This window comes from Microcebus murinus, chromosome 6, assembly GCF_040939455.1.
Source record: "Microcebus murinus isolate Inina chromosome 6, M.murinus_Inina_mat1.0, whole genome shotgun sequence".
NCBI lineage: Eukaryota > Metazoa > Chordata > Mammalia > Primates > Cheirogaleidae > Microcebus > Microcebus murinus.
In genome coordinates, this window is record NC_134109.1 from 76,720,001 (window position 1) to 76,746,789 (window position 26,789).

Sequence of the window (26,789 nt, forward strand, 5' to 3'; positions counted from 1 at the left end):
GATCGTGTCTTATAACAACTGTTTTAGAGAGACCGAGAGATACTGTGAGAAAAAACCCACACTCGCATTTCAGTGGAATGGATGTGAAGCATTTTAAACAGAGGTAATAATCTTTTAATAAAAAATAATGCTGGCAATGCAGCACGTCAGGCTCTAATAGAATATTATGAATAGTCAAAGCAAATGAATGGATACAATGAGTTTAACAGCGGATGCTACAGAAGTGAAAGCCAAGCATACACCGAGGAGTTGTGGGTAACAAGAAAATGAGAGTGTGCTAATGATTGGATGCAGACAAGCAAGGAGTAATTCCAGAGCTCACAGTCAAACAAACTGCTTGTGGCACTAATACTTGTGCCCAATTACCAATTCAGACAGAAAATAAAAAGCAGTTTCAGTAGAGTCAGGGTGGGAAATCTCCAATTAGCACCAATTAGTGAAGTTGCTTCCTTGAGTGGAATTCTGGGGACATTAAAAAAAATTCTCCCAGAATGCCCGATGGAAACACTTATTTATCAGGTGATGAAACTCCTGGAGTATAACTTGATGAGGATTTGTGCCTGTGGGACGTGAATATAGATACTAGCTGGAACTTGCCTGCTCGATTTGACTGGTCAATCATGGGCTGTACTATTCTTCTTCTGGCATTAATAAACCTGAAACGGAACAGAGAAGACCGGTTATCAAACTCAGTTTCTGTGCTAAAGCGATCACCTTTGCGTTGAATGCTGCGGAGAATACAATGCAATCAAATTTCTCCTGAAAATTATCTTTTTAATGTAAATGCGATTTCACCTTCCGCCGTTCAAAAATAGTTGACTGGATCTAGTCTCCATTGTTACTGCACAGCCAAACTTGCCGGAAAAGCTCGAGGAGGGAAAAAAGCTCTCCATGAGAAAACTTCTATTAATTTGTAGTTGTGCTTCTGCTTCTCGAACAAGTAGGAATCTGGTTAAAGTTCACGGGCTGGACGATTTTTCCCCTTTCCCTGGACTCCTCATCTGAGGGAGACCCAGTTTCCCCTTGCAGCTGGTCATAAATGGAGACCAGGCTCTGGCACTCGGCTTTCACAAGGTATTGTTAGGTCAGCAAAGCCATCAATTAGGCTGTCTGAAGTTTTATCACCAACACAGCAGTAATAAGTGCTGGCCAGAAAGACTTCTGCTCTTCGGCAACTCCTGCAGTTTAAGCCTGTAAAGTTAGGGGTCATTCAGAGGTCAGTGCCAGCTGGGGGCGGCCTTTCTAGCCTAAGCTGGGACACCCAGGGCAGCGGATAAGGTAACTGCCAACCATAAACCCAGCCACCTTTCAACCCACTAGAAAGACAGAGCCTCAGGTACACATGGTTGATATTAGAGCCCAAGAAACGTTTTCAAATCAGGTGGTGGCTGAATCGCAGGAATGCAAAGGAGCAGCAGTTATTTTGTCTAAGAAGCCTGGATCTAATTTTGCTGGAAATCCAAAAATAAGTGCCTACTTCATGTTACTTTAATGTTTAATAATGCCCATCAAATATTCATGTACAAACAGAATAAGATGATAAGAAATCTCCTTTATTTCTCCAAATTTAATAAAAACAAAACAATTTTCTACCATTTGCGAGTTACCCTTGTCCCTGTGCATTTAATGATGTGTATTCCCCACACATCTGAGCTCATGCGCAGATTCGCTGGCCCTGTATTTGGGGTGGGGGTGGGGGCGGGGAGCATACGGCTAGCTGTTCCTTAAAAATATACCCACTGATAATATTTTTCAATATTTTCAGTTTCAAATCTTAGGCGCAGGGGGACTTAATGATTAATGAGTCCGCATGGGGCCACAGGCAGGAACTGAAAACTCATTCTCTGAAATTAACCAGAAAAATTCTAGCGTGTGCTGGCAGCTCTGTGTTCCTACGAAGTTGAAGTCCTTTTGGAGGAGGACAGTCAGGCCACACTCTGTCAGGCCTCCTGTGAGCACTCTGGTGGGAATACAATTAGGCTGAGGAATAATAGCCTGGAGAAAACCAAAGGAGTCTTTTGCATATGGTGTTTGTTTGCAAAACAATGAACTTCTTTATTACTTAAGAAAGTATAGCTGCGTTGTCAAAAATGTTACACCCCCTTGGCACTGGGGAAGAAAGTGACAGGCCATGCAGAGGTGAAAACAAAAGGAGAGTTGAAACTGCTTATTTATTCCCACCTGTCACCTGAAGTGTGGCTGAGGAATATCTGACCAGATCACAAAGACTTCCAGAAGCATCCCTCAAATCAGAAAAAGAACTTAACTATCTACTTTTTCCCCACTGCTTTGACTGCAGCCAAAGAGGACTGACCTGATATTTCCACCCCTAGGAACTCTTTTTATCAGCTCAGGTTAAGCCCAACAGAGATGCTAAGGAGGGTCAGAGAAGCCTGTTCTCTTCTTGTTTCTAATGAAGGGGTTTTACCTCTTTTTATGTGCTACTTACTCATCCTCTTCTTCACCACCCCCCCAGGATAGGCCAACTCTTTAGGTAAAACGAATTGCTATTTTTTCCCTTTTTAATTTCACCCTTTTACTCTTTTATTCCTTACATCTGGAGGTTGTTCCCTTATTTATGTCTTTCTCTCCAGTTCCCCCAAACACTCCCTTACTCACAGAGCTGCAAGGCATCATGGTTCTTAGTTCTCAGCAGGAGAACTCCACACTGTCTTCAAACAAATAATTACAGGGAAGGTTAGAGGTTCACTCAAAGGTCATTTCTTTGGATACTCGTCAGAATGTTTACATTAGTAAAAACGGGGTCCGCTCAAAAGGTTGTTCAACGGGGGATACACAACAATGCAGAACATTAAAAAAGCATTCTGTGTGCTAGCAGGTCTTTATAGAAGCGCTGAACTTGGAAATGCCACTCCAGTATTACATTTTCAACTAGTTACCATGGCATGGACTGGATGTTCACTAGCAGTTATGGCAATGGCCTTTCTTTGCCCACTTCTCCTAAGCAAATATGAATAGAAGCCTCTGAAGGTTTTCACTAGATCCTTTTACAAAGGGTCAGAGAGATTTTTCTTTTTTCACTTGGGCACCATTTAGCCTCTCCGGATTTTTGTTCTCAAACAATGTTTTTGATTCATAGTGCTATTTCTTGCCAGATTCATAATTCTACCACATTCTTTCAAATCACACAGAATTTTAAAAACATATGGGCCCCTATTTTTCGGAAATCTCTTAACATACAACTTCTGCCAATTGTCAACTCCCTTGATCTTGGGATAGTTTATTAATACCGTAGATGTTACTATTAGAATTAACAGTTAATGAGTTGACTTCAAGAAAACTTTCACATTAAAGATTACTGCTCCCCCTTCACTGATGACCCAGATGCCACTCTTAGAAAATACACTGACATACATAAAATAGAACCATTTAAATTATAGATTAAAACAAATAAAACTAGGAATAATTTTTTAAATATTTCTAAGATGAAATTTCCATATATGTCTTTCCACAAAATTACATGACATATTTTTTTTCCATTTCCTCTGATCTATATTTTAAAAACGACCCTTTACAGTGATCAAGTGGTAAATGGAATATCAAGTTTTGATTCCACGTAAAATTTGAAGAATCTAAGTTGAAAATCAACTCATCTTCAATCTTTCAAGGTTCAGGCTCCATTCATATGGAAAAATGCAACTTGGCTGGTTCAAAGACAAAAGACTTGTCTTAAAAAGGCTCAAAAGGTTTCTTGGATATTAAATGGGTCTTACAAAATAACATTTTGATGAGTTAAGTGTAAATGAATCAGACACATATGGATTAAGTTATCCTTGAATTTCACACGGGTTTAAAAAATAAGGGGAAAAGAGGGTCTTGGCAAAAAACATTTTGGACTTTGCCAAACCCAAAACATTTGAAAAATTGCTGAAGACATCCAACTAACCAAAATGCAGCAAGCTGCACCCAACTTTAATGAAAACCCCCACAAGTTATTTCCCATCCAAAGACTGTTAGGTTTTCATCTGTATCTGATATTAAAAAATTCTCTAAGTTTTAATGTCATCCCAGAATGATTTTGAAGTAGCAGACATACACTTCTCTATTGGTATAAACAACTTAACCCTAAGTTACAAAGTCTTCTTCAATATTAATTAGTACTTAGAAATATTCCGTGTTTTTTACAACTTGTGTTGTCAAATGTGCTAGCAAGCTTAGTGTCTTACCCAGACTTCGCTTAGAAAAAAATTTTCATTAGCCTCATTGTGACTTTTTGTTAAGGGCTACAGATAATTCCATTAGTGACTCCTTAGGGAATGAGTACCCTAAAGTGCACTAGTTCCATTGATTTGTATTGAACACAAAGTTAGTATCCAGGCTCACACAAAAGCTTAGGAGAGTATCTGCTAAGACTATTTACTTTCTCTCTAAATTTTACTTAAGTAGGAAATGCATTAGTATGTGTGATCCTTAAAAATTATATACTAAGACTCTTAGTTTAAAAATAACTTAATTATAGAAATAAATTCAATGACTTTCCAAGAATCACGAGGCCTTTCTAAATCAACTCAGAGATGAAAAAAGAATACATAAAAAAAAAATAAATGCAAGATAGCAAATATCACAGAAATCTCATCTTACTGTCTTGCTGGAGAAATGTCTCCTGGAGACCTCCCCTGGCCCCCAGAAAATCCAAACTTTTCAGCTTTGCATACTTTGCTGTAACTGAAATCTGACCATCACGATTTTTCTTTTAAAGACTTTTCACTCCAAAGCAGAGTTCAGATTGATAGAAGTAGACTTAAGTGTCATTTCTGATTGTTGGTTGGTTTCTTTTCTTTTCTCCCCCCTTTTCCCCCTTTCTTTTTAAATGGCTGATAAATCCCTTCTTTCTGGTTCACTAACTTCATGCCACACCTGGTAACCAACTCCTGTAGGCAGCATTCTTTTTGTTAAAAAGTGCAGACCTCGGTGGAGCCCCTTGGAAAGCTGCCAGCCCCGAGGAGGAGGACGACGGAGGGGGACTGATGCTTTTGCATAGACTGGTCTGGGCAAGGAAGGGGGTAGAACTGTCGAAGAGATTTCGACAGTTTGGAAAAGGTGTTGTAGGTAGCCCAGTGGCTGGGGACCTGTTAAAACGTGACTAAGCTCTGCCTCCTCTCTGTCCCTCTCCACAGGATTCGGCAGCAAGGTGCTTATTCACAAAGCTTGCTCCTGGTTGGTGTTTCAAACAAGGAAGCTTCAACCCTGGCAAGTCAATTTATCAAGTTTCTCCAATTTTTTCTTACTTTACAAAAAAGCAAGTCTTTTCCTGTGCTGTCCTTATGGCCAAAGAGTAGGGTTTTCTCAGTCAGATACAGGAAAATGGTTAAATCAGTGAGTTAAGCAGGTTTAATGCCTTTGAACTTGAACTTGGGCACACAAATGATTGAGTCATGTTGCAAAGATAAGTTTTCCACTGGTGGCCGGACAACTTATAGACAACTGTGAGCAAAGTAAGGTAAATCAATGAGATTCATATGCTACTAAGATACACATTCATGAATCCTGATTAATTTCCCTGAGCTACAGCTTAATTTATAATCTGATAGAATACTAGATTTGCCCATACCTCTAAAACACATGAACTAAATAGGAATAACGTTATGATATGAAAGCATGGTGTTAATCTGGAATCACAAACATTTTATACCATTATGAATAGGCCTCGAATAGTGGAGTGTTCATGCTGACATAAAAGGCCCTGGACAAAACTATCAAGTATGTGATGCTTATCTTTGATGGGCTTCTGCCGTGTTATTTCAATGTTCTTCCTTTCATCTAATTCTTCCCTAAAGTTACAGGAGCTGACATAGGCTTTTTACTAAAATACCCTACTTTGAGCATGCCCTTCTCAATTATTGCTTTGTATTTCAGACTGACATACAAAGCAACATGGTGAAGAGCATCAGCTCAAGTTCTCTCCCCTTTATTTGTTCTGTGATTTTTGGGCAAGTGTACTTAATCTTCCAAGTCTCACTTTGTTTCGTATCTGCAAACTGGAGAAATAACTGGGTCTGGATTGTTTTGAGGATTAAGGGAGATATTGTATGCAAGATCTTTAGCACAGTGCCTGGAACATAGTAAGGGCCTATTAAATGTTAGCATATAGTCAAAATGCAACTATCCAAAGCTCAAGAGTTCTGTTCTCTCATAGGTAATAATTAAGAACATGAGGGAGATTATTAAATAACTTCATGCTGAATTGTTTGTTTTTTTTTTTTTTTTTTTTTTGAGACAGAGTCTTGCTTTGTTGCCCAGGCTAGAGTGAGTGCCGTGGCGTCAGCCTAGCTCACAGCAACCTCAAACTCCTAGGCTCAAGCAATCCTCCTGCCTCAGCCTCCTGAGTGGCTGGGACGACAGGCATGTGCCACCATGCCCGGCTAATTTTTTCTATATATATTAGTTGGCCAATTAATTTCTTTCTATTTATAGTAGAGACAGGGTCTCACTCTTGCTCAGGCTGGTTTTGAACTCCTGACCTCGAGCAATCCGCCTGCCTTGGCCTCCCAGAGTGCTAGGATTACAGGCGTGAGCCACCACACCCGGCCAACTTCATGCTGAATTGATACCAGGGTAATAATGTGTTGTACTCCCACAAGTAGCATGTATTCATATGGTAGGATCTTTCTAAAAATTACAGTTTAATCCAAATCTATAATGCCATGGTGGAGATTTTAGACAATGGAGCAGGCATCTGCTGGGGATGGGGTGGCGTGGGGTGAATAGGAGAGTGAGCTATTTTGGAATCACACTTCCTAAATGATTCTCCAGTTCTTTGCTACTCTAAGTGTGTTCCATGGACCAACATCACCTTGAGATTGTTAGAGAGGCAGAGATATGGTACAATTCCCATTCTTGTGCGTCTGAATCTGAATCAGTATTTTAAAAGATCTCCAGATGATTCGTGCACATTTAACTTTGAGAAGCCTTGCTCCAGATCACCTATCAAATTCTAGGACTCTGCCCAAGAACTGAGACTTGCAAAGATCAAGTTTTCATTGTGAATCTTAGCTGTGATTGCATATACTATTCTCTTTAGCTATCTTAGATCTCAACAGTCTTTTAATCACTTGCCTTGGGCAACAAACAATATGTAATAATTTTATTCATTGTATTTCTTCTATACCTTCTAAAGGAAAAGTTGGGCCAATAAAATGTTTTTGTGGAAACTGTCTCTCAGGAGTGAATACGAAGGTAATGGTTGATTTCTCTATTTTTTTCCCCATATAACTCTGTACTGCTTGAGTTTTTAATAAGTATGATTACTTCTATAATTAAAAGAATTTTTAAAGATGACCTAGAAAATTTGGCATCTTTTTTGACTAAGGTTTATATGCCCAATAGTAGGGACCTTTTAAGAAAAATATTTGAGAAATTCCCCCTCAGATAGGGAATTATCTTTTATTTCCTTTATAATACCAAGCAACAATAAACACTATTCCATGAATATAATCACACCCGATGGCATGTAACAAAACATCCCAGCAGGTTATGATTTTGAAGCACTGTTACTCTTATGGAATGCCATCAGATTATTCATATGTGGCTATTTATCATGCACTATAAAAGTGATCTTTCAAAGCTGCTTGGAAGCAAGGGAGGAGAAAACACTCAAACTTCCTTAGCTATTCATATCTAGAATCTATCTTCTTAAAGATAAAATACTAAGTCAATAGACATAAGTTGTAGTATATTACCTCATCCTGTACATGATTTATTGCAGATGGAAATCAACTAGAAACTGAATTACTTTGAAAGTTTTACTACTGACATTAAAATTCCAGATCTGCATACCTACACACCTTATAGTGCTTCTGAAAACAACTTTTTGCTGACACAGAAGAGAGAAATATCCACAACTTCATTCAACTTTTTATCAGCATAAAAATCAGGAGCGATCATTTTTGAAGTTACCAATTTCCAATTACCTGTTCATTTATCTGAACACCATAGCCTGACTGGGCTTTGAAAATCAGTCACTAGATAATCAGTTACATACATTCTTAGCCAATTCCCATTGTGTTCCCAGCCATTTGCTAATTCACTCTAAGAGGAGACGATCCCAACAAATTTAGTATCTTTTTAGCTTTCATGATCACCTTTGATTGAAGTATTAATTCTCTATCCTACTTCTCAATGGAAACCACCTAAGCATTAACTTGCCAAAAATGCACCAAGCTGTTTAGCAATTATGTATTAGATATGTTTGAAGAGATCAAGGTGCATTCACATGCCCCGTGCTATGGATATGTCTCTGATTAGCTTGTCATCTGCTCGGAAGAAGATGTAGGCTGATTCTCCCATACAGTCTAGCAGGCCAGCTGTTAGCTGCCTGTCAAGCCCTCAAGTGGACAAGTAGTCCAGGAGCAAAAATGTCACTCCTTTGATCTGGCAAGGAGCAGCTGCTGATTTATAGAGTAGGACTTTGTTCTTCCGTTCTATTTTACTTTCTTTCCTAAGGCAGAACCACAAAATCCAGGAGAAAAAAAAGTGCCGTTCCCAGCAACATCAACAAGCTCTGACAACTGCAACAGGGTTTTTCTTGGCCCTAACAAAGCTCTCAGGCATCTCCTTTGACGCTCACCTTTCCCCCTCCCCTTCCCCCCACCCCTACCATTTTTTGCAATGCGGTAGTTATTGTTTAATTCAGCTTCTGTAAATGGAATGGACTGTGGCCAGCAAGCCTGGGGCATAAACACACCTGTATGAAAGAAGTCTTATTGTAGCAACCATCTACAAGCAAGCTCGTATGAACCACACGTTCCTGAGTTCAGAAAGAATGCTCCATTTTTTCCTGACAGCAAATTTTACCCTAAGTGAGTTTCTATTTTTGGTGCCACCAACCTATGATGACCACATTTGAACCACTTCCTCTCCAATGGCATTATACCCTTTAAATCAAAGAGAAAAAAGGATTAGTTTTTTTTTTTTTTATCTGTGAGCAAACAGATCCATCAAAAATGTTTATCCACTGTCTGTAATATCAATCATTGAAAGCTGGGTTAAACGTCCAGAAAGGCTTTAGCAAATGCAATATCAAAGATGCCATAATGTTGATTTCATTACCACTGATTTATACTGACATAAGCTTCCCTGAGTAACATATAAGGAGGAAAAAAAATCAAAGACAAAAATCTACATAAGCCATGTGCATTGTCTTACTAAGAATTAAACCAGTTTCAAATGCATGATCCTGTTCTCAACAGATAAATCTGTCAGGTCAGAGATGCCCTATCAACCAAATGGGACATGCAAGAGTGCAGCTTTGAGACAGATATACTGTGAAAAGTCACCTACCATATGTATGTATGTACATGTATGTGTGTGTGTGTGTGTGTGCGCGCACCTACACACACACACACACACACACACACACACACACACACAGGGCAATAAACTTTGCCAGAGACGAATTCATTAATACCTTGCTAGGTTTTCAAGGCCGCAGTTGGAGGAAGGGTGGTAGGATATAGATATAGAGAGAGAGAGAGAAAGAGAGAGACAGAGTTATCAACTCTAGGATATTTAGACATATTACCACATAGGTCGAAGACAGGAATTTTGTGGGGGATGAGAATGCTGGAAACAAAGGAGCAAACAGTGGTTGCTAAAAATTCTTGCTTCTACTCAGTCACACCATGTTGTAGTGTTTGTTTTCTTTTCCCCTTTCTTGATTTCTGGGAGAATAAAGACTTTTCTTAGCCTCATTTCTTACTTTACCCTACATTGCCCTTTGGCCAGTCAAAAGTTACTAAGCACTTATGTCCTCAATGTTCATAGAATTGTATTGGGGGTTGTATGGGGGTGGGATTGTTTTCCAATGAAAGGCTGAGTTGCTGGGGAAGAGGGGAAAAGAAAGGTATAATGTAGGCCCATTTTCTCCTTTGCAATCCTAAAAAATCAGAATTAATAATTTTTAAGGCCCATAGTAATCTGTGTATGTGTTGCACATTGATAAATCCATTCTAGACTTAACAGAAAACAAGTTTAATGACAGAATATAAAACAAAGTCATATATAATATGAAATTACAAATAATACATATGATCTGTCTCTCCATATATATATGGATAGAGTCCCTCTATGTATGTAAACATATGTGTGTATATACAGTTATATAAATATATTTAAATATTTAAAAATGCAGGTTATGCCTTTAAAAATTTTTACTTTTCACATCCACAGCAACAGACTGAAAATCACAATTTCAGAACATGCAAATCATTACAAACCAACACAGTCCACAATGAATAAGTAAGTGTGGCGGGGTAAGATGAAGATGGAGGTTAATCACAGATTCTCAGGGGGGAAACTTGAACCAGATTAAAAGAGCATAAAATATTGGAAGAAATAAGAATAAGGAAACAGCATACTCAAAGGCACTAATGCCGTCTAGGATTGGTTTTGTACAAGGGAGGGTGAAGGAATTGAACTCAGACTGGTGTCAAATTTTGGTTTGGAGAACATGACCATGATTAACAGGCAAGCTGGTAGAGGTTCTTGAGTGTAAATTGAATCCCAGTAATTCCTGAATGGTGGAATGATAAAATAAAATATGGTGTTTTAGGAAGATCTTTACCAAGAATCATATATAGGATGAACTGAACTGATGAGAATCGAGAAGCTGAGAAGGCAGAAAGCTCTTGTCTAATCCAAGCAGAAGAGGGAAATACAATGAGTTCTTATTAAGGTGGCATAAATAAAGAAGTAGTAGGACATTCGGTCTGAAGAACTGTTGAATTGTGCTTAAATGGCAAGGACAGGCACAAATAGAAAAGATATTAAGAGGACAAACTTGAGAATCCATGTTTGGTATGCTATAGTATACAGGTGATGAAAATTGGAAATTGATAAGAAATTCCTATTTGTTGTGGTGGGGAGAGGCAAGCTCAGTTTTCCAAATGTTACCTTTAAGTTGACAGTGGGACTTTCAGGCTGAGAAGGTATGTAGGCCACTCAAGACAAAGGACAAAAGAAGAGTGAAAGTTTAGAAAGAAGCGAGTTTACTTCAAAACCTCCTAATCTCCTCATATTTTCAAAACTGTATGAGTATTCCATAAAATTGCCGGGCTACTTGCAAAAAAACTGACTTCCTCTTCATATTGCCTCTAGATTTTATGAAGTCCTTTGTCTGATCATGGTTAACCAAGCGAATTGTCAGTAAAAACCTTTGTGGCAATGGACTTATTTCTATTAAATCCAGTTTGCTTCTTTTAATTTTGAGATAATTTGTGTGTCTAGATTTAGAGGGTGGTGATAATTACATATGTGTCATATTGTGTGTTGCTATACAAGTTGTGTTCTACTCCACACTTAACAAGGGTAATGTTTAGTGATGGAATTTATCAGACAGTTTTAGAAATTGGATATAGGAATACACACACACACACACACACACACAAGCCTGTGTGTTTTTAAGCAATTGTGTAAGACAATCAAGGGTGGGTTTTCTGTAGGTAGTGACATCTAATTTAGAAGCGAATTGATAGGACAAAGTGTTACATTTAAAAGGGGCTCCATTAAGTGTGATGGCTTCCAAATTGTGTCCTCCTTTCAAACCATATTTTTCTTTTTAAATGGGCTTTTAAGGTGAAAAATATAGCACTTCACCCAAAATGGTGTGGAAACAAATGGTTCTCAAGTCTCTGTTCTTCAACTCTGGCCGAACCACCCCAACACCAGCAATCTAAAGCCACTTGCAGGGAAGGTGCTATGCATGTGAATGTTCCCTGGCCTTTTCATTTGTCTGTGGGGGCTCCTTTTTCTAAAGCAGCAGGGGATACTTCAGAAGACCAGATTGGCATGCCAGAAGTGTTTGGATGAACCAGGCTCTTATCCTCCTTTCAATTCTCCTGCTGGCTTAAAAGAAAGGATATGGCAGAGGACACATTGGGAAGGTGGCAACATTCTTAGGGCCCTTTATCAACACAACTGCTTTCTTTAAATTGTAGCGTGGTCTCTTGTTTGAGAGGCTGAGATTTTAGCACTTTTAAAGGGAACCATAAGTGAGAAATCTCCTAGGTGTTAAGCTTTAGAGTGGCTTCAACCCAAAATATGGAAAAATGAGATTAAAACACAGAAAGTCAAGTAATATTAAGAAAAAGATCCAACAAACAAAATATCATAAATATGTATATCTGTTACATTCTTTCTGTTTAAACCAAATGCTATTTAACCAGTTTATACTGGCATCTAGTAAAGGTGCCAATGGGGGAAAAAAAAAATCAAAGATCTAAAAAATTTTAAAAGTCACTTTAAATAAACTATAGTTCTAATAACTATACATCTGACAATAATCTTTTAAAATTATTATTAAAACATATTCTATTATATCAGAAAGAAAAGAATTCTATTCACGAACATATGACTTAATATCATCACATTTATGATGTTCACACATCAAAGACCAAATTCCAAATAAAATTCCTGACTGCCTTTTCTTAATGACAAATTAAACATCTTTTACTTTCATTTGACAGCCAGGTAGCATTCTGTGTCTTCTCCAGAGATGTTATATGCAGTCTTTCCAATGTGACGGTATTATTACCCACAAAATTTTTAGCATCATCCCGTAATCATAAAAGACATAAAATATATCTTTATAAACCACAAGAGACCTAGCAAACCAGCAGTTATGCCACATCTGCTTTAGTCCTTAAATATTTTAGCTTTAGAGGGTTAGTTAGTGGATTTTTCCCCCTGATTTGCAAAGAAATAAAGACATCAAGATTTGATTCTGACATTATACACAAAGCTATGATCTCCAACAGACAAAGAAGCAAACACATTATACTATAATTTGAAAGAATTTTTAGAGCATGTTCAGATTTCACATCTCCTATCAGAATTTCCTAAAGTGGTTTAATTTAACTTTTAGAAATAGAAATGATGGCATTTGAATTATCTCCACCTTCACAGTATAGAGTAACATCACTGTCTATAAAAAATAAGTTAATATAGTAATTGATTTTATTGCCACAGATTCTTTGGAATCAGGTAATATAAAAATAAACAAAAAGGCAATTAATAAGTTTAAAGTTAATATACTAACTAAGTTAATATGCTATGCTAACTACCCTAACCCTTTGGCCTGTGTTGGCCTTTCTCTCATGGCCATCTGGCCAACATGCACTTCATTTTTTTTTTTTTCCTAATTGGTATTTTTTTAAAGATGAGGTCTCCCTCTTGCTCAGGCTGGTCTCAAACTCCTGAGCTCAAGCGATCCTCCTACTTGGCCTCCCAGAGTGCTAGGATTACAGGCGTGAGCCACCGGGCCCACCACGCACTTCAAAATTCTTATCAGAGAACATCTCTTTGAGGTAACTTCCCTGATTCTGTAGCCTGACTAAGAAGCACTCTCTTAGTAGCATCTGGCTATTATGCCTATCACAGCATTTACTTAGTACCATGATCGCAATTTACTTGTCTGACTTTCCCAATAGATAGTCTTAGAGAATGGGGACCACATCTTAATTCTTTGTTATAGACACTTTGTCAGGTATATAGTACATCCTCAATAAAATGTTTGGTGAGTGAATACATGAAAGAGTGAAGGAAAACAAGGTTCCTTTTAAAAAAAAAAGTAGGGTTCCTTCATCTTGGAAATAATTTAGAACAGAGGATAGAAAAGCTCTTAGGGATCTTCTTGTCCTCATTATACAAATGGCGTAGCTGAATCCCCGATGAAACGATTTGCCCCAGAGACGGGTAGAACTAAGATGGGAAATAACTCTGGCTTCTGGCTCTGGTCTAGTTGTGTTTGCACTCAGAAACAACTGAAGATACAGACTAGAGGCATTAGTTAAAGGTGTGCATCGATGTGGGCATTAGAGAGGCCAGGTAAATCTTGAGTGCGCTTGTGGAACAGGAGAAGGACTTGACTTGGCAGAAACTGGGCCTCTAGCTTTTGGCAATATGCACAGTACAGGATATAACTCTATTGGGGTGAATGAGTGTCACTGACTGAAGTGGAGGGGATACCTGAGAGTAAAGGGAACTGAGGTCAATGAGGTATTGTGTGTGTGTGTGTGTGTGTGTGTGTGTGTGTGTGAGAGAGAGAGAGAGAGAGAGAGAGAGAAGTAATAGAAAGCGAAGGAGGAAGAGTTGTGAGATGGAGAAAGGAGAATAGGAAACTTTGTTAAAACATTTTTTCCCTCATATCTGTCTAAGGAAGGTTTCCCCCAAAACGTGCTCTGACAGACACTAGGGTCGATAGGTTTTTCTCCACAATAGAGGTCCTAGGTCAAATAAGTATGGGGAAACAAACATTAAGGCAAACAAAGTGAAGTCACTTTCTCTGCTACAGCCTTTCGCAGAATGTTATCTATCATGAATCTCAAAGAGGGGGTGATGGTACAAATCAACTCCTAACTTTAGCTGTTAAGATTTTGAGGGGCAGTGGGAATCCAAGGATTTGAAAAAACAAAATTGAAGCAGCATTCTAATTTTTAACAGAAATTGTAATTTTTGGGCTGTTTATCACCTTGAAAATAGACTTTCCATCTTCGTATTTCCCCAGGTCAGACCACTTGTAGGGCTCTTGTTTTATATCTAACTGGTTCATAATTCCACCTCCTAAGATTATTATAAAGCATGACTAACTACCCTATCGACATTCGACCCCCAGAATGTGCTGGCTGGAAAGGTTCTTTAGAATGTTTCTATCTCAAAGGTAACTTGATCATTAAGAAATGATTTAGGCTGGGATGCTTTCTCTGATCTTTTCCTTTCCCTACTTATCTCATATTTTTCTATTCAATGAGATATTTTAAAAACTATCATTTGAGTATTTTGCTATGCCTAAAATTTCTGCTTCAAAATAACTGTTAGAAACTGAAGAATAATCTTAAGTATAAGATACATATATATATATATATATATATATATATATATTTGCAACACCCTCTGCATCTTTCATTAATCACTGTGATTGGGCTGTGGCCATCTGACTTGAGCACGTCTATTACATGTGCTGGAGACTCGTATGTGGGGGGTGAAAGGGGGTGGGGAGCAATGTTGGGAGGGTATTTGCGGAGGTGAAGGAGAAATGAGAAGGGAAAAGAGACAGGAACAGAGGAAGTGCTGCTTTGGATAATGTACATCAATGTACATCAAATGCTCCCAATCAATTCTATTTTCTTGTTTATAGAGCTTACAAGTACAAAATCAGCTTTTACTTATAACTGTGTTAAACACCACCTGCCTGCCCTCTGATCCTCGCTGTCCCGGGATGAGGTCAGCCTGGTGAAGGGCTCTGGTTCTATAAGCAATCCTGTCATTCAGGCTAACAGCAGTGATTCACTCACAGGAGGCAAAAATGACTCAATTGTTGGGCTTATTGACTCCAGGGAGCACAGCTACTCTATCATTACCATGGAGTGCAAACACCCTGAACTCTGTTTTGGTCCACTTAAAATTACTATTTGCTGTGAAGGATTGGCAAAGCAATTCTTAAAATGATGGGGGTGGAAGTCAGGCAAGCGCCATTATGGGCTTTTCCTTCCGTTTAAGCAGAAGTAAGCAGTACAGGACTCGTTCTGAGCCCGACCCACTTATTTAACCTTTTATTCACTTTGCTGTATTAACATATATTAACTGGCTATATAAGCCCTAGGGGGGAGAAAAACCTCATGACCAAATTATGGTTCCATTTTCATGGGCAACCTCTCCTTGGGTGGAAATTAAACCCCAATATAAATACATTTTAGGTCCATACGAAATTGGGGAGGAATGCCAAAAAACAAATGCTGAGCCGCAGTCCTGCACAGACCATAGCAACCATGGAGTGGTTGGGTAAATTACACACAAGAGGAACTATTTGAAAAACCAAATAAATTTAATTAAATAAGTTACAAAATTATTTTCCCCGTCTCTTATCTACTCCCCTTGGTTAATATCCATGACATACTGATGTTGCATAATTGCTCTTATGGAATGCTGCAGCTCAGAGCCGTAATGAGCTGCCTTTGTACAAAGGCAGCAAAAGTGGTTTCCCTACAGAGTTATCTTCTCAATTATTTATACTTGCAACACTTTCACATAATGGCAGTTTTAAAATCAAACAAACAAAGCAAACTGTACAATAAAGGAAGGAGGCAAGAAGGTGCAGGGACCTTTTCCTTTCTCTTTTGAACACCAGAAGGGATGGGCAAGCCACATAAAGTCAACTGAATTTGGTTCCTTGAAACGTCTCGGGGGTCTTGCAACGAGACAACATCAAAGCATTGGGAGATCGCCACCTTGGTGAGGCTATTAAACAAGCTCTGCATACTTGCTTTACTTTTAATCTGTCATATCTAAATATATAAGGGAATGCAAACTTTATTTCTTCCGTTTGTAAGTTTGTCTTTGAAAATTCCTAATCAGGCGGCTTGCTTCCCACCCCCACTGCTGAAAAAAAAAAAAAGAAAAGGTGCTAAACTGTCAAAATGATGTCAATGTAAACAGAAAATGGTAGTGTGTGTCATAGTCACCCCTCAGGCTGTGGAAGGGCTTGCCAGTTTTTATGGTGCTTGTTTCCACTGTCCACACCTGCCTTTGGTTAATCACCCAGAAACTTGCATACATAAGCTTATATTTTAAAAAATTAAAAGCAAACTCTTAACCAGACACACGTTTTGGACCTCCATAAAATTCATGTTTAGTTTAAGATTCTCTATTAAACAAGCCTAGGTTCCAGTCTTTAGCAAACAGTTAATATCTTCTCCTTAAAGAATTATTCCACTTCAATTAATGGCAACTAATTTATTTGTGACTGAAGACATTCATCAGTAATGCCAGTGAAACATAACTTTTATATAACTTGCTAGCCATTTCCAAATAACAAAATGTGAAAGCAACTATTTCCTTAAAGTCCTATAGGGAAAGATTATTAAAGACAGTACAAAAAATTGTAACAACCACAAAATTTGTTGATTTTTCTTAAATTTAGCTAAAATCTTTGGTTTCTTTAAATATGCTCTCATGCACATATATTGAATTTACACACATACATATTAGTTTTTCATAAATGTACCATGTGACCTTACATCTCTCTTGACTTGACACACTCAGCCAAACAACAAAAAAAAAGCTTAAAGAGATTTTTTTTTCCCCAAGCACAACACAGGTACTACTGTACTGTGAAAGGCCAGAAGGGAAAAGTATACCATGGGGAAAAGAAATCAGACCATGAGCTACAACCCAGCTGAGGCCATCAGAGGGAAGAAGTTGGGATCCACCATCTTGCTTTGCTTTGCCCCCAAGAATCAAACGAAACAAATAACATATTGAGGCCATCTACTGCCCCTTAAGGCTGTTCTTAGCCATAGAGAGGTAGAAATGAGCCGTATTTTTTTGGCTACTTCCTTTCTTCCAACCACCTTCACCTCCAAGGTCAGAGTACTTGTGGTGTGGTGGGACCTAAGGAGTGGCAACCTTGGAGTTGTGGCCCCAATTCTCTTATCAATATAAAAGTTGCTCCCCACTATTGGTGCTCCCTATTGGTGAGCAGCACTAGCCACCTTCAGTCCTGAAAACGATCTTCCCAAGCGTGTGCGTGCATGGCTATAAACTGGACAAAGGAAAGTGGTGAAGGGTAATGCAAGGAGAATGCAGATGATGGTAAGCAAAGTCTCCTGCTAGAAGCATTCAAAACACCTTCTTGCTCTAGGCAAGTATAAATCTGAATGAACTTTGGCATGCTGCAAATATGTCCTATGACATGCATAATATATTTTTCAAAAAACATTAATGCAATAAATAGCATGTGACTAATCACCATGTGCAAGACTAGTTAAAAGCTGAGGTCCAAAAGAGAGTTGGGTAGCCTTTGTACTTTCAAATACGGACAAGTTCTGAAGCAAGGTCTCAGCTTCTGTGAATGGGTGCTTGTCCATCTGAAAAGCACCCCCTCTGGCAGTAAATAAACGATGTAAAAGTTTGTAAGTGATGAAATCAAAAGCTAAAGTGGAGCCGAGAGGGTGTGGCTTTCACCCCTGGGAGGGCTCCCACGCATGGGAATAGAAGTTGCTCTCAGTGGCTTGAGGGTAGTAAGATTATACGGCCCTCAACTCCCAAACGTAACAGAGATGCAAGAAACCTTAACCTCTTAATTTTTTTCCAGCTTTCCTCAACCGCAGCAACATGCTCTCAGTTAGTAGGCCAGCCAATTAACCAAGCATTAAAAAAAACCCACAAATCTATATCAATAGCTTTGCAAGACAAAAAAAAAGATGTGTGAAGTAAACACTTATTGTTATAAATGAGCTGAACCAGGATGTTCAGGAGCCAAATAAATTGAAGCAGGCTAGGGTTGAAATAAGTAAATAAATAATCAGAAGAAATGACATCTCTCTCTCCTTTCCTCTAAGCATCCCGTGTACTTGCTTTTGCGTTTTAGTTCACAGCCATGGAAGCCTTCAGCTTCCCTGTGACTGGTGCAAATCTGATAAGGGGTTGGCACAAATAGGCTGAGCTGGGTTTACAATTTGTTTTGCAACTTCCCTTCCCAGATAAACATAGTCCAAGTACAACTTCTAAGAAAAAAAAAAAAAGTTGTATTTACTTGTTCTGGTCTTAAGATTTTTTTTCTTCTTCTTCTTCTAAATGTTCCCTCAGGATGCTGGCTTGCAACCTAGAAAAAGCTTGGATTTCAGCTTCAGTCTCCAAGGTATTCTACTGTTCAACTGGGCCGTGTGCTAAGAGGGAAGCTCTCTACCTTACTGATTTAATTAACGGGATTCTTTTCATTATTATGGGGATTTAGTTTCTTCTTGCCTTTCAGTGTTGGGGCAACACTGATTTATGTCTTATATTTTGAAGGAAAATTTATTGTTCTTTGACAGCTGAGGCTCTGGAAATCCCTGGCACCAAAGGGATCCCAGGGAGATGTCACGGTTGCCTTGCCCTGCCCACCTGTATGCTGTCATCTCAGGGACCCCTCCAGAAGTGAGGAGAACTGTCAGCTGCTCGGTGCCACCCACCCTCTCCTCCTCCCACTGATCATTATGCCGGCAGGGGTTGGCCCATTCCCGTTTATGAATGGTGGTATTAGTAGGTTGATCGGTAACCGTGAGTCACTGATTCATTTGAGTGAAGCAAACAGTCCATGAATCTTTGAGCTGGATTTAATCGCTTCACTACATGGAGCTCAGTGAATTAAATGTTAGAACGTGCTGTATTTACCAAGATGACCATGGCTGAACCAAAAATCAGGGCGAATTTTCTAAATATGAATATGCTTGTTGGGGGCAGCAAAATAAAATATCTGAAGTTAATATTATAGAAAATCTGATATGGACGGTCATCACAACTCTATTGGATTATCACTCCTCTAACCTACACAGTCCATCAAATTCTGACTTGGAGGAAAAGCAAAACATTCAGTGAAAACTCTGGAAGATGCATAGCTAATTTATATTTTAGGTGAAAAATGTGAGGTGTTTGTTAATGCCTAAAATTTAATTATAATCAAAATTTCCTTTTCTAAAAGAGGGCTTTATAATTCATGATTTGATTCATATTATTAGAATTAATGTTTATTAAGCTAGGCACTAAATTGAGTACATACATGTATTCTCTACTTAATTCTCACAAAAGTCCTATGAAGTGGGTTAATATATTATCAGCATCCCCATTTTCTGGTTGGGGTAACTGAGATTTATCAAAATGCAATAGTATGCCCAAGATCACATAAGTGATAAGTGGCAAAGGTGACACACACACACACACACACACACACACACACACACACAAAGGCTAGGCAATTCGGAATATTTAGGGTTGCTCTTTCTGTCTTCTCAGGAGAGGCCGGCAGCTAAAAGACCTCGTGGGAACCAGGCAGCAATGTGATCACGAGGTAAATTAGTTCTACCAGACCCTTTATTTGATATTTTCCAGTTAGGCAGAAAAATGGAGCCAGTTTTTAGACTAAACACATAAAATGGGGCCTTGGAAATTACTTCATTTGTAGAAAAATTCTAGACCAGAATTTTTCCCTTACCTAGATTCATAAAATAATAAGTTCTGAGGAAGAATATAGGAAAAACATAAAAAATGCATATAATTCTATAGCAGTTAGCATTTTAAAAATCTTTAAAATCAAGAGAAATGAATGTGGGAATGTGGTCTGGCCGGTGAAGGAAAAAAAAAAAAAGTAGAATAAGCCTTCACTCTGAACCTGATTCAACAGGTCCAAGCTAATTTTCTCATTCATCAATTCTGAAGGGCTATATGAGACTTGTGCTTTTAAAATTCGAATTATCTTTGTTTATTCAGCCTGTCCATCAGGATCCCCAAATTCAGAGTATAACTGTCCTCAAAATTCAGGCTTCATGAATTTCCCTACAAAGGAAATCCTCAACTGATTTTTATCTCTAACCATACTCTAGGGAAACACCTGGGTAAAATGTCACCTAGGGGCATCAACTCATCAGAATACTGAGCCTAACCTCGAAGAGTTTTGGGTCAATGACAGAAGGAAGCAAGAGAACACTTGAAGCAAATCAACACAATGGTGAGAAGTCTATGCCAGAACCGTGACTAGGAATTGTTTACACAGGGGGAGTATTTCAGAATGGTAGCTTCTCTTTGCCTACTTCATCTCTACACCACCTCCCATTTCCATTATCGACATGGTACATTCTCCCTTCAAATGGTCTCCTGATTCTCCTGGTTCATCTCTTTCTCTTATTAATAGTCTTGATTGCTTGCAGAAATTCTAGAATGCACAATTCTTGATCCCCTGGAACAAATATTTATGAAGTGTCTGCTGTCTACTTCACATTGCATTGAAGGCTTTATCAGGAAGCACATAAAAGAACTTGTATACGAGAGGCCACATTTGCCAAGTAAGAAAAGCACTAAATTCAGGATTAACTTCATATCCCAACAATCTCCCAATGTAATTGGAGAAACAAGACATACAGCTATCCATTTAGTAAGTTTCGTGCAATGAGAGAGGCAGCACACTTTAATAGAAAGAGCATGGGTTTTGGGTACCTGGGTTTGAACTTTGGCTTTACCACTTACTGTGTGGTAAATTTCTTTTTAATTTTTATTTATTTATTTATTTATTTTTCAGAGACAGGGTCTTGGAGTATAGTGGCACCATCATAGCTCACTGCAGCCTTGAACTCCTGGCCTCAAGCCATCTTCCTGCCTTAGCCTCCTAAAGTGCCAGGATTACAGGTGTGAGCCACCACGCCTGGCCTACTGTGTAATTTTGGACTAATTCCTCAACTGTAAAATGAGAGTAAGTCAGATGATCTACTTCAAAGACTTGACCTGCAGATGAAAAGTGGAGGCCGATTTGTATCATAAAGGCATCAGAACATCACCTGAGAATTACAAGGAAACATATGTAAATAATCCTACAAATAAATTTTCAGTACTTATAGTCCTCTAGACACTGCAAAGCATACACAGATGAAGAAGATTCAGGCCTGCTCTCCAAAACCTTGGAATTTAGCAGTAAGGAGATGGCCATGCTACAAGGTGAGAGAGTCTCAGTGCCAGTAGAGGCCGTGGCTGTGCAGGAAGGAAGGAGATGACAGGGATGAAAAGGGAAGGAGGAGAGGTGGCTTTGGGCCCCTCCTTGAAGAATTCTGGTAGGAGGACGTGGGAAGTGTAGAACTACTTAAGTAAATGCACAGGTAGAGCAAGTACTCCTAGTTCACAGGCTTAGCAGAAAAGTTACTGGACTTAGGAGATAAATTTGAATCTTGGTTGCACGATTTCTTATTTAGGTGATCTCTCTGATTCACCACGTCTATGGAATGGAGGTGACACCTACCTCATAAATTTATTGTGAAGATTAATCAAATAGTTGGCATATTTTGAAATATTATGAATTTTTAATGTGCTTTTTTTTTAACTTTGGAAAGGGTAATTAGAAAAATCTCCAATATTACCAGAATAATTCTGATTAGTGGCCAGGTTATGTGTACAGTGACCCAATCATAACACTCATTTCTATAATCACTTCAACACTGGAGGATGAGCTTCAAGATTTATTTGTGTTATTAATTTGTACTTAGTATTTTATCTCTTAGTACAATGACCCATCATTGAAATGTCAATGGAACAAAGTAAGTAATAAGTAAAACAACCTAAATTTTAAGCTATTTTGTCAGGTTTTATGTTTCAGGGGATCTTTTTCTCCCTACACTGACATGGGGGAGCATAAACACAACAGGTAGACATTTACTCAGAGCTCACACATTATTCAGCCAAATATTTAGGTATATAAGAATAACATGACTATTCTAGTCATTGTTCCTTGAAGTCAACAACAAAGGAAGCTAAACTATTTGAAGTTTAGGTGGAATAAGCAAAAGGAGAAATAGAGGCTGCAGATTAAAGTCCCAAAAACACTTAGCAACCTATATGTCTCTAGTTACCATCTTTTTCATTCTTTCTGTCTTTCTCTTTTTATTTTTATTTTTTTAGAGACAGAGTCTCACTCTATTGCTCAGGCTACAGTTCAGTGGCACAATTATAGCTCACTGTAACCTTGAACTCATGGGCTTAAGAGATCCTCCTGCTTCAGCCTGCCAGGTAACTGTGACTACAGGCCCAAGCCACCATGCTTGGCTGATTTTTAAGTTTTTTATATAAGAGGTCTCACTATGTTGCCCAGGCCGGTCTCAAACTTTTTGTTGTTGTTTAATTCTCAGAAATCTTAGAAGGCTTAAGGTGAGCATAATGCAGAATCTATTTTTCTGACTAATAAAAACTCCTTTAACTTGAACTTGCGTGGGATGAGAATTTATGGATCACAAATGTGGAAAAATGACCTCCACACTTACTCTGGCAGACTATAACCTCTTACTCCTCATCTTCACCAAGTGAAGAAAGTAGAAATACAATCTCAACTTAGTTTATAAGGAGCACACGCTCTGAACCATTTGTGTTCTGAGGGTAAAATAGTTTTAAAATTACGTGTTAATCAAGTCCTTAATTTGAAAAAGGGAAATTACTACAATGTCACGTGGAATAATGTTGTTCTTTGTCCTTTATCTAGAATGGAACTGGCCAATCTGACATAGCCTGAGTGGAAGTTCAGACTTAACCAACACTCAGGAATGGAAAGTAACAGATCTTGTCTTCTATTGGTAAAAGCACATCCCAGAGGCTCCAGAAGGTCAGGAAAAAAAATCAACAAACAAAACAAAACAAAAAACAACAACTCAAATGCTGCTGTTCGTTTTCAACCCTGAAGAGCCAAATAAATTTAGTAAATTCTCTATTTGTTAATAAAAAATGGCACATACAGCTGTCTAGGATGCAGCCCCTGTAGAATAAAGCTGCCAAACCACTTTGGATACATTTTTAATGAGATGTTTGCCCTGGTGACAGGTATCACCAAGAACAGGTATCCTGTGGTGCCTGTGAAATATGTGGGACAGACTCAAGGAAGTCCAGGTAGCCCTGTGGGTTACATCAATCACAGGACCAAAGGAAGCAGCATGGAAAATAAAACGAGAAATGATCAGTTCCAATAGAACACGAAGTGTAAACATACATTCTGTTCAAGAGCCACTTGGCTTGTTTTAGATGTCATTAACTATACCCAGACTCAGTGTTCCTGATTCTATGTGCTCTTTCATGCAATTTGAAATAATTTCAAGGAATTGATCTTTCATAGCTTTTTCAAAGAAAAACACCAACAAGGTTCTTAGTCATTTGCTTTCATGTATGGAGTTGAAGGTTGCTTTGTAACTCACTGTTTTGACCCAAAGGGGCAAAGAATTTGGCTTACCCAAAGCATGCCCCTGCCTTCTGGGTTGTTCCCAGAGCTCATATTTCAGCACCACTTAGCAATAACTTCATACTTAAAACACAGCATGGAGACTGATACGCCACTGACCTTTCAGCATTGTTGGAAAAAAGAAAAAAGAAATTTGAGTGGTCTTGCCAAGCAGAGTACATTTAGATAATCGGCATTAAAACAATAAGAAGCAAAGACTCAAGTGCTAGCAGAAAAGCAGGAGGAAGAGCAGCTATATAGAGAAACCAAAAAAAAGCAGAATAAGAACTTAAAAATGGACTTGATTTACATTTAAGTATGAGGGCTTAGTTGTGAGAAATCTCACCCTCGAAGGTCAGACATATTCCCAGAGTGTCCAAAGAGTTCCATGGTCACTGATGTGGACTGATATGGAAATTAATATGCTTAAATAACATTTTGGCTGAGGAATACCATTTTCATTTGGCAAGTTTGCCTCTGCCTCCACAATCTTAAAAAAAAAAAAATAAGCTGAGCCCTTTCTACAGGATAATGGAGAGAAGAGACAGCTTTGGTTCAGAGTCAGACCCTAAAGGTGTGGCCCCGGTCTGACCCGAGGAGCTTTGCAAAGGTGAACAAGCCACCAAGCCTGCAAAGGCCTGAGTTTCTTCATTTGTAAAAAGGGAATAAGAACTTAAACCTGTTTACTTCACAGAGCTGATGTGAGAATCAAATGAGACAGTATATATAAAAGTGCCCTGAAAACTGCAAAAGCCTGTAAAATATTAGGTGATGTGGTAAAGAAGTCGTTTGTTAAGGAATCAAAAGGGATGTTTTTTCTCCACCTCATTCAAAAAAATGAGATCCTTTATTTTTTTTTTTAATATTAAGTTTTATGGGAGTTCATTTAAGAGGGCAGAAACAAACAAACAAAAATCCTTAAGGGGTATGGTTTAATCTTGCTTTCTTCCCCTCCTTAAAAGTCTGTATGAAATTGCATAAGTCCCTTTGGGAACCTCTGTTTTTCCCATCTTTGTAATGGACATAATGTAACTTTCTGTGTAGTGTTTTACATTATTTAGAAGAAAGTCTCCTGCAATATAAGTCCTTAATATAATCTGAAATTATGAACATCCTCTAGAAATGAAAAAAAAATTCTTACGCCCAACAATATTTATTCTTATGAGTTGTCAATCTCCTTAGCAATAATACGTCACAATTCTGTCTGCTGCAACAGAAGGAAAAACAAGCTGCACACGGGATACAAAATGCGTTCAATTGCTGGAGGGCACAAAAGGTACTTGCAATGTCACCTGAATTAAGGTTATTGTACAATCAACCAAGGAGGAAGCAATGCAAGTATAGCAATTTGCCGACAAGCCTAATGTTTTCATATTATGGCTCACTTTTCCTTATTGTTTCTGATGCTATCATCCTGTTCTAATGTAGGTTGTTTTTGTGGTTTTTTTGCCATATATGTTCATTCTGCTAGGAAAACATGACTTAACCAATGTGTAGATTTGATACGAGGCTTCCAAATGCAGGCTTTCAACCAACTAGTTTATGGCCACCACACATCCTTCAGGAAAAGTCAAGCTCTCCCCCACCCCCATGATTCCAGCTATGCGGTATTCTCCAAAGTGTCAACCCTGAACTGAACTGACACCTTTTAAAATGCATCAATACAGAGTAGATCAGCACTAGCTGAGATTCTTTAGTATGACCAAGAAGCATGTTGATATAGATCACGTGCTCTGGAGAGAAAGAGAGAGAAGTAAACACAAACAAAACTGGGAGCCAAAGTCTTTCTTCACTGAGCCCTGTCAGTTTCTCCCAGCATATAAAAAATCTTATCACAACCCCCCCACCCTCCCCTAAATAAATGCCAGCAGCACTCCTTTTGTTCACCTTGACATACTCAAAAGGGAAGCACAAAACACCGTAGTTGTTTTAAACAGCAAGCCACGCCATGTAACCTCCCTCTGTACAGGTTTGGCTGAAACATCTGTGGGAAAAGGGGCTGCAGAGAATTCAATGAAACATAAGCAACGAGAAAACCTTTCTATCCTCTTCAATTACTCAAAAATGGGAAAGGAGCATCATTTTCAAAGGAACAAATGCTACACAAGACATGCCCTTTAAATCCTTTTTAAGGTTCTGTGACCTGTGAAACTATCTGCAATATCAGCAGGAGAAAGCCCTTTCCAGAACAAATGCCCATGTTTTATGTGTACTGTATTTGCTAATCATTACTTCATAAGCAAGAGCAGATATACAGTGGGGCTATAAATAATGGCGGGAATGTAAAAGTGAATTGATCTGTCTGGCTATCTAGTAATACTCCTGGCACAAGACCAGGCTTGAATGGCTGCCAACTACCACAGAGCCAGCCAGTGATTTGTCTGGGGGTCCTGCCCTGTCAGGCAGAAAACAGTCTTAAAGCTGAACTCCCACCACTGTGTGCACTGCTGAGATCATGGCTGTGAGTGTTTCTTGCAGAGTCCCCTTCCACCAAACCAGTCCAAAAACCACTTTTAAAAAATCATCAGAAAAGAAAGCACAGGAAACAATAAACCAAACCAAATTTAAATATCAATGAACACCTTAATAATCCAAGCTGGGGGTCATGAGAGAATAATATGAAATACACATGATCAGCCAACCTGAATTATAAAGGGATCCAGTGAGATCTGGAGCATGGCCCCCAGAGGTAACAAGAGTTTACCGCATAGACTTGCCACAAACCTTCAAGCATCTGAGGCACCAAACTTGACCATGACCAGCCGTGGGCATAGGGGAACAGAGCTGTTGGGACCATCCCAGGAAATAAGCACCTGCACAGTTCCAGGCATTTCAGCCTGAAGGCCCAACAAACTGGGACAGCCTCAATTCCAAATGGGTGAGTTTCTCCCCCGACAAAGAAGTGGGGTGGCTGGGCAGCAAGTGTGACAACCAAAGTGTTTTTTTAAATATCCTTTGCAAATGGAGATACAATTACAAGTTGATCATGTTCTTCAATTTCCTCCCAGGTTCCCACCTTCGCCCCACCCTCCCTTCTGGTGTAGGTGAGTCTGATCCA

At 38.8% G+C, this 26,789-nt stretch overlaps 1 protein-coding gene across 7 annotated transcripts in view; it reads right to left on the reverse strand.

Annotated features, from left to right (window-relative positions):
- MEIS2 (Meis homeobox 2) overlaps positions 1 to 26,789 on the reverse strand; it is a 202,300-nt gene that overhangs the window by 5,019 nt on the left and 170,492 nt on the right. For all 7 annotated transcript variants that reach the window (XM_012766356.3, XM_012766359.3, XM_012766354.3 and 4 more), the window contains exon 10: positions 598 to 656. In XM_012766356.3, coding sequence (XP_012621810.1) covers positions 598 to 656 — 59 coding nt within the window. The remainder of the gene's footprint in view (positions 1 to 597; positions 657 to 26,789) is intronic.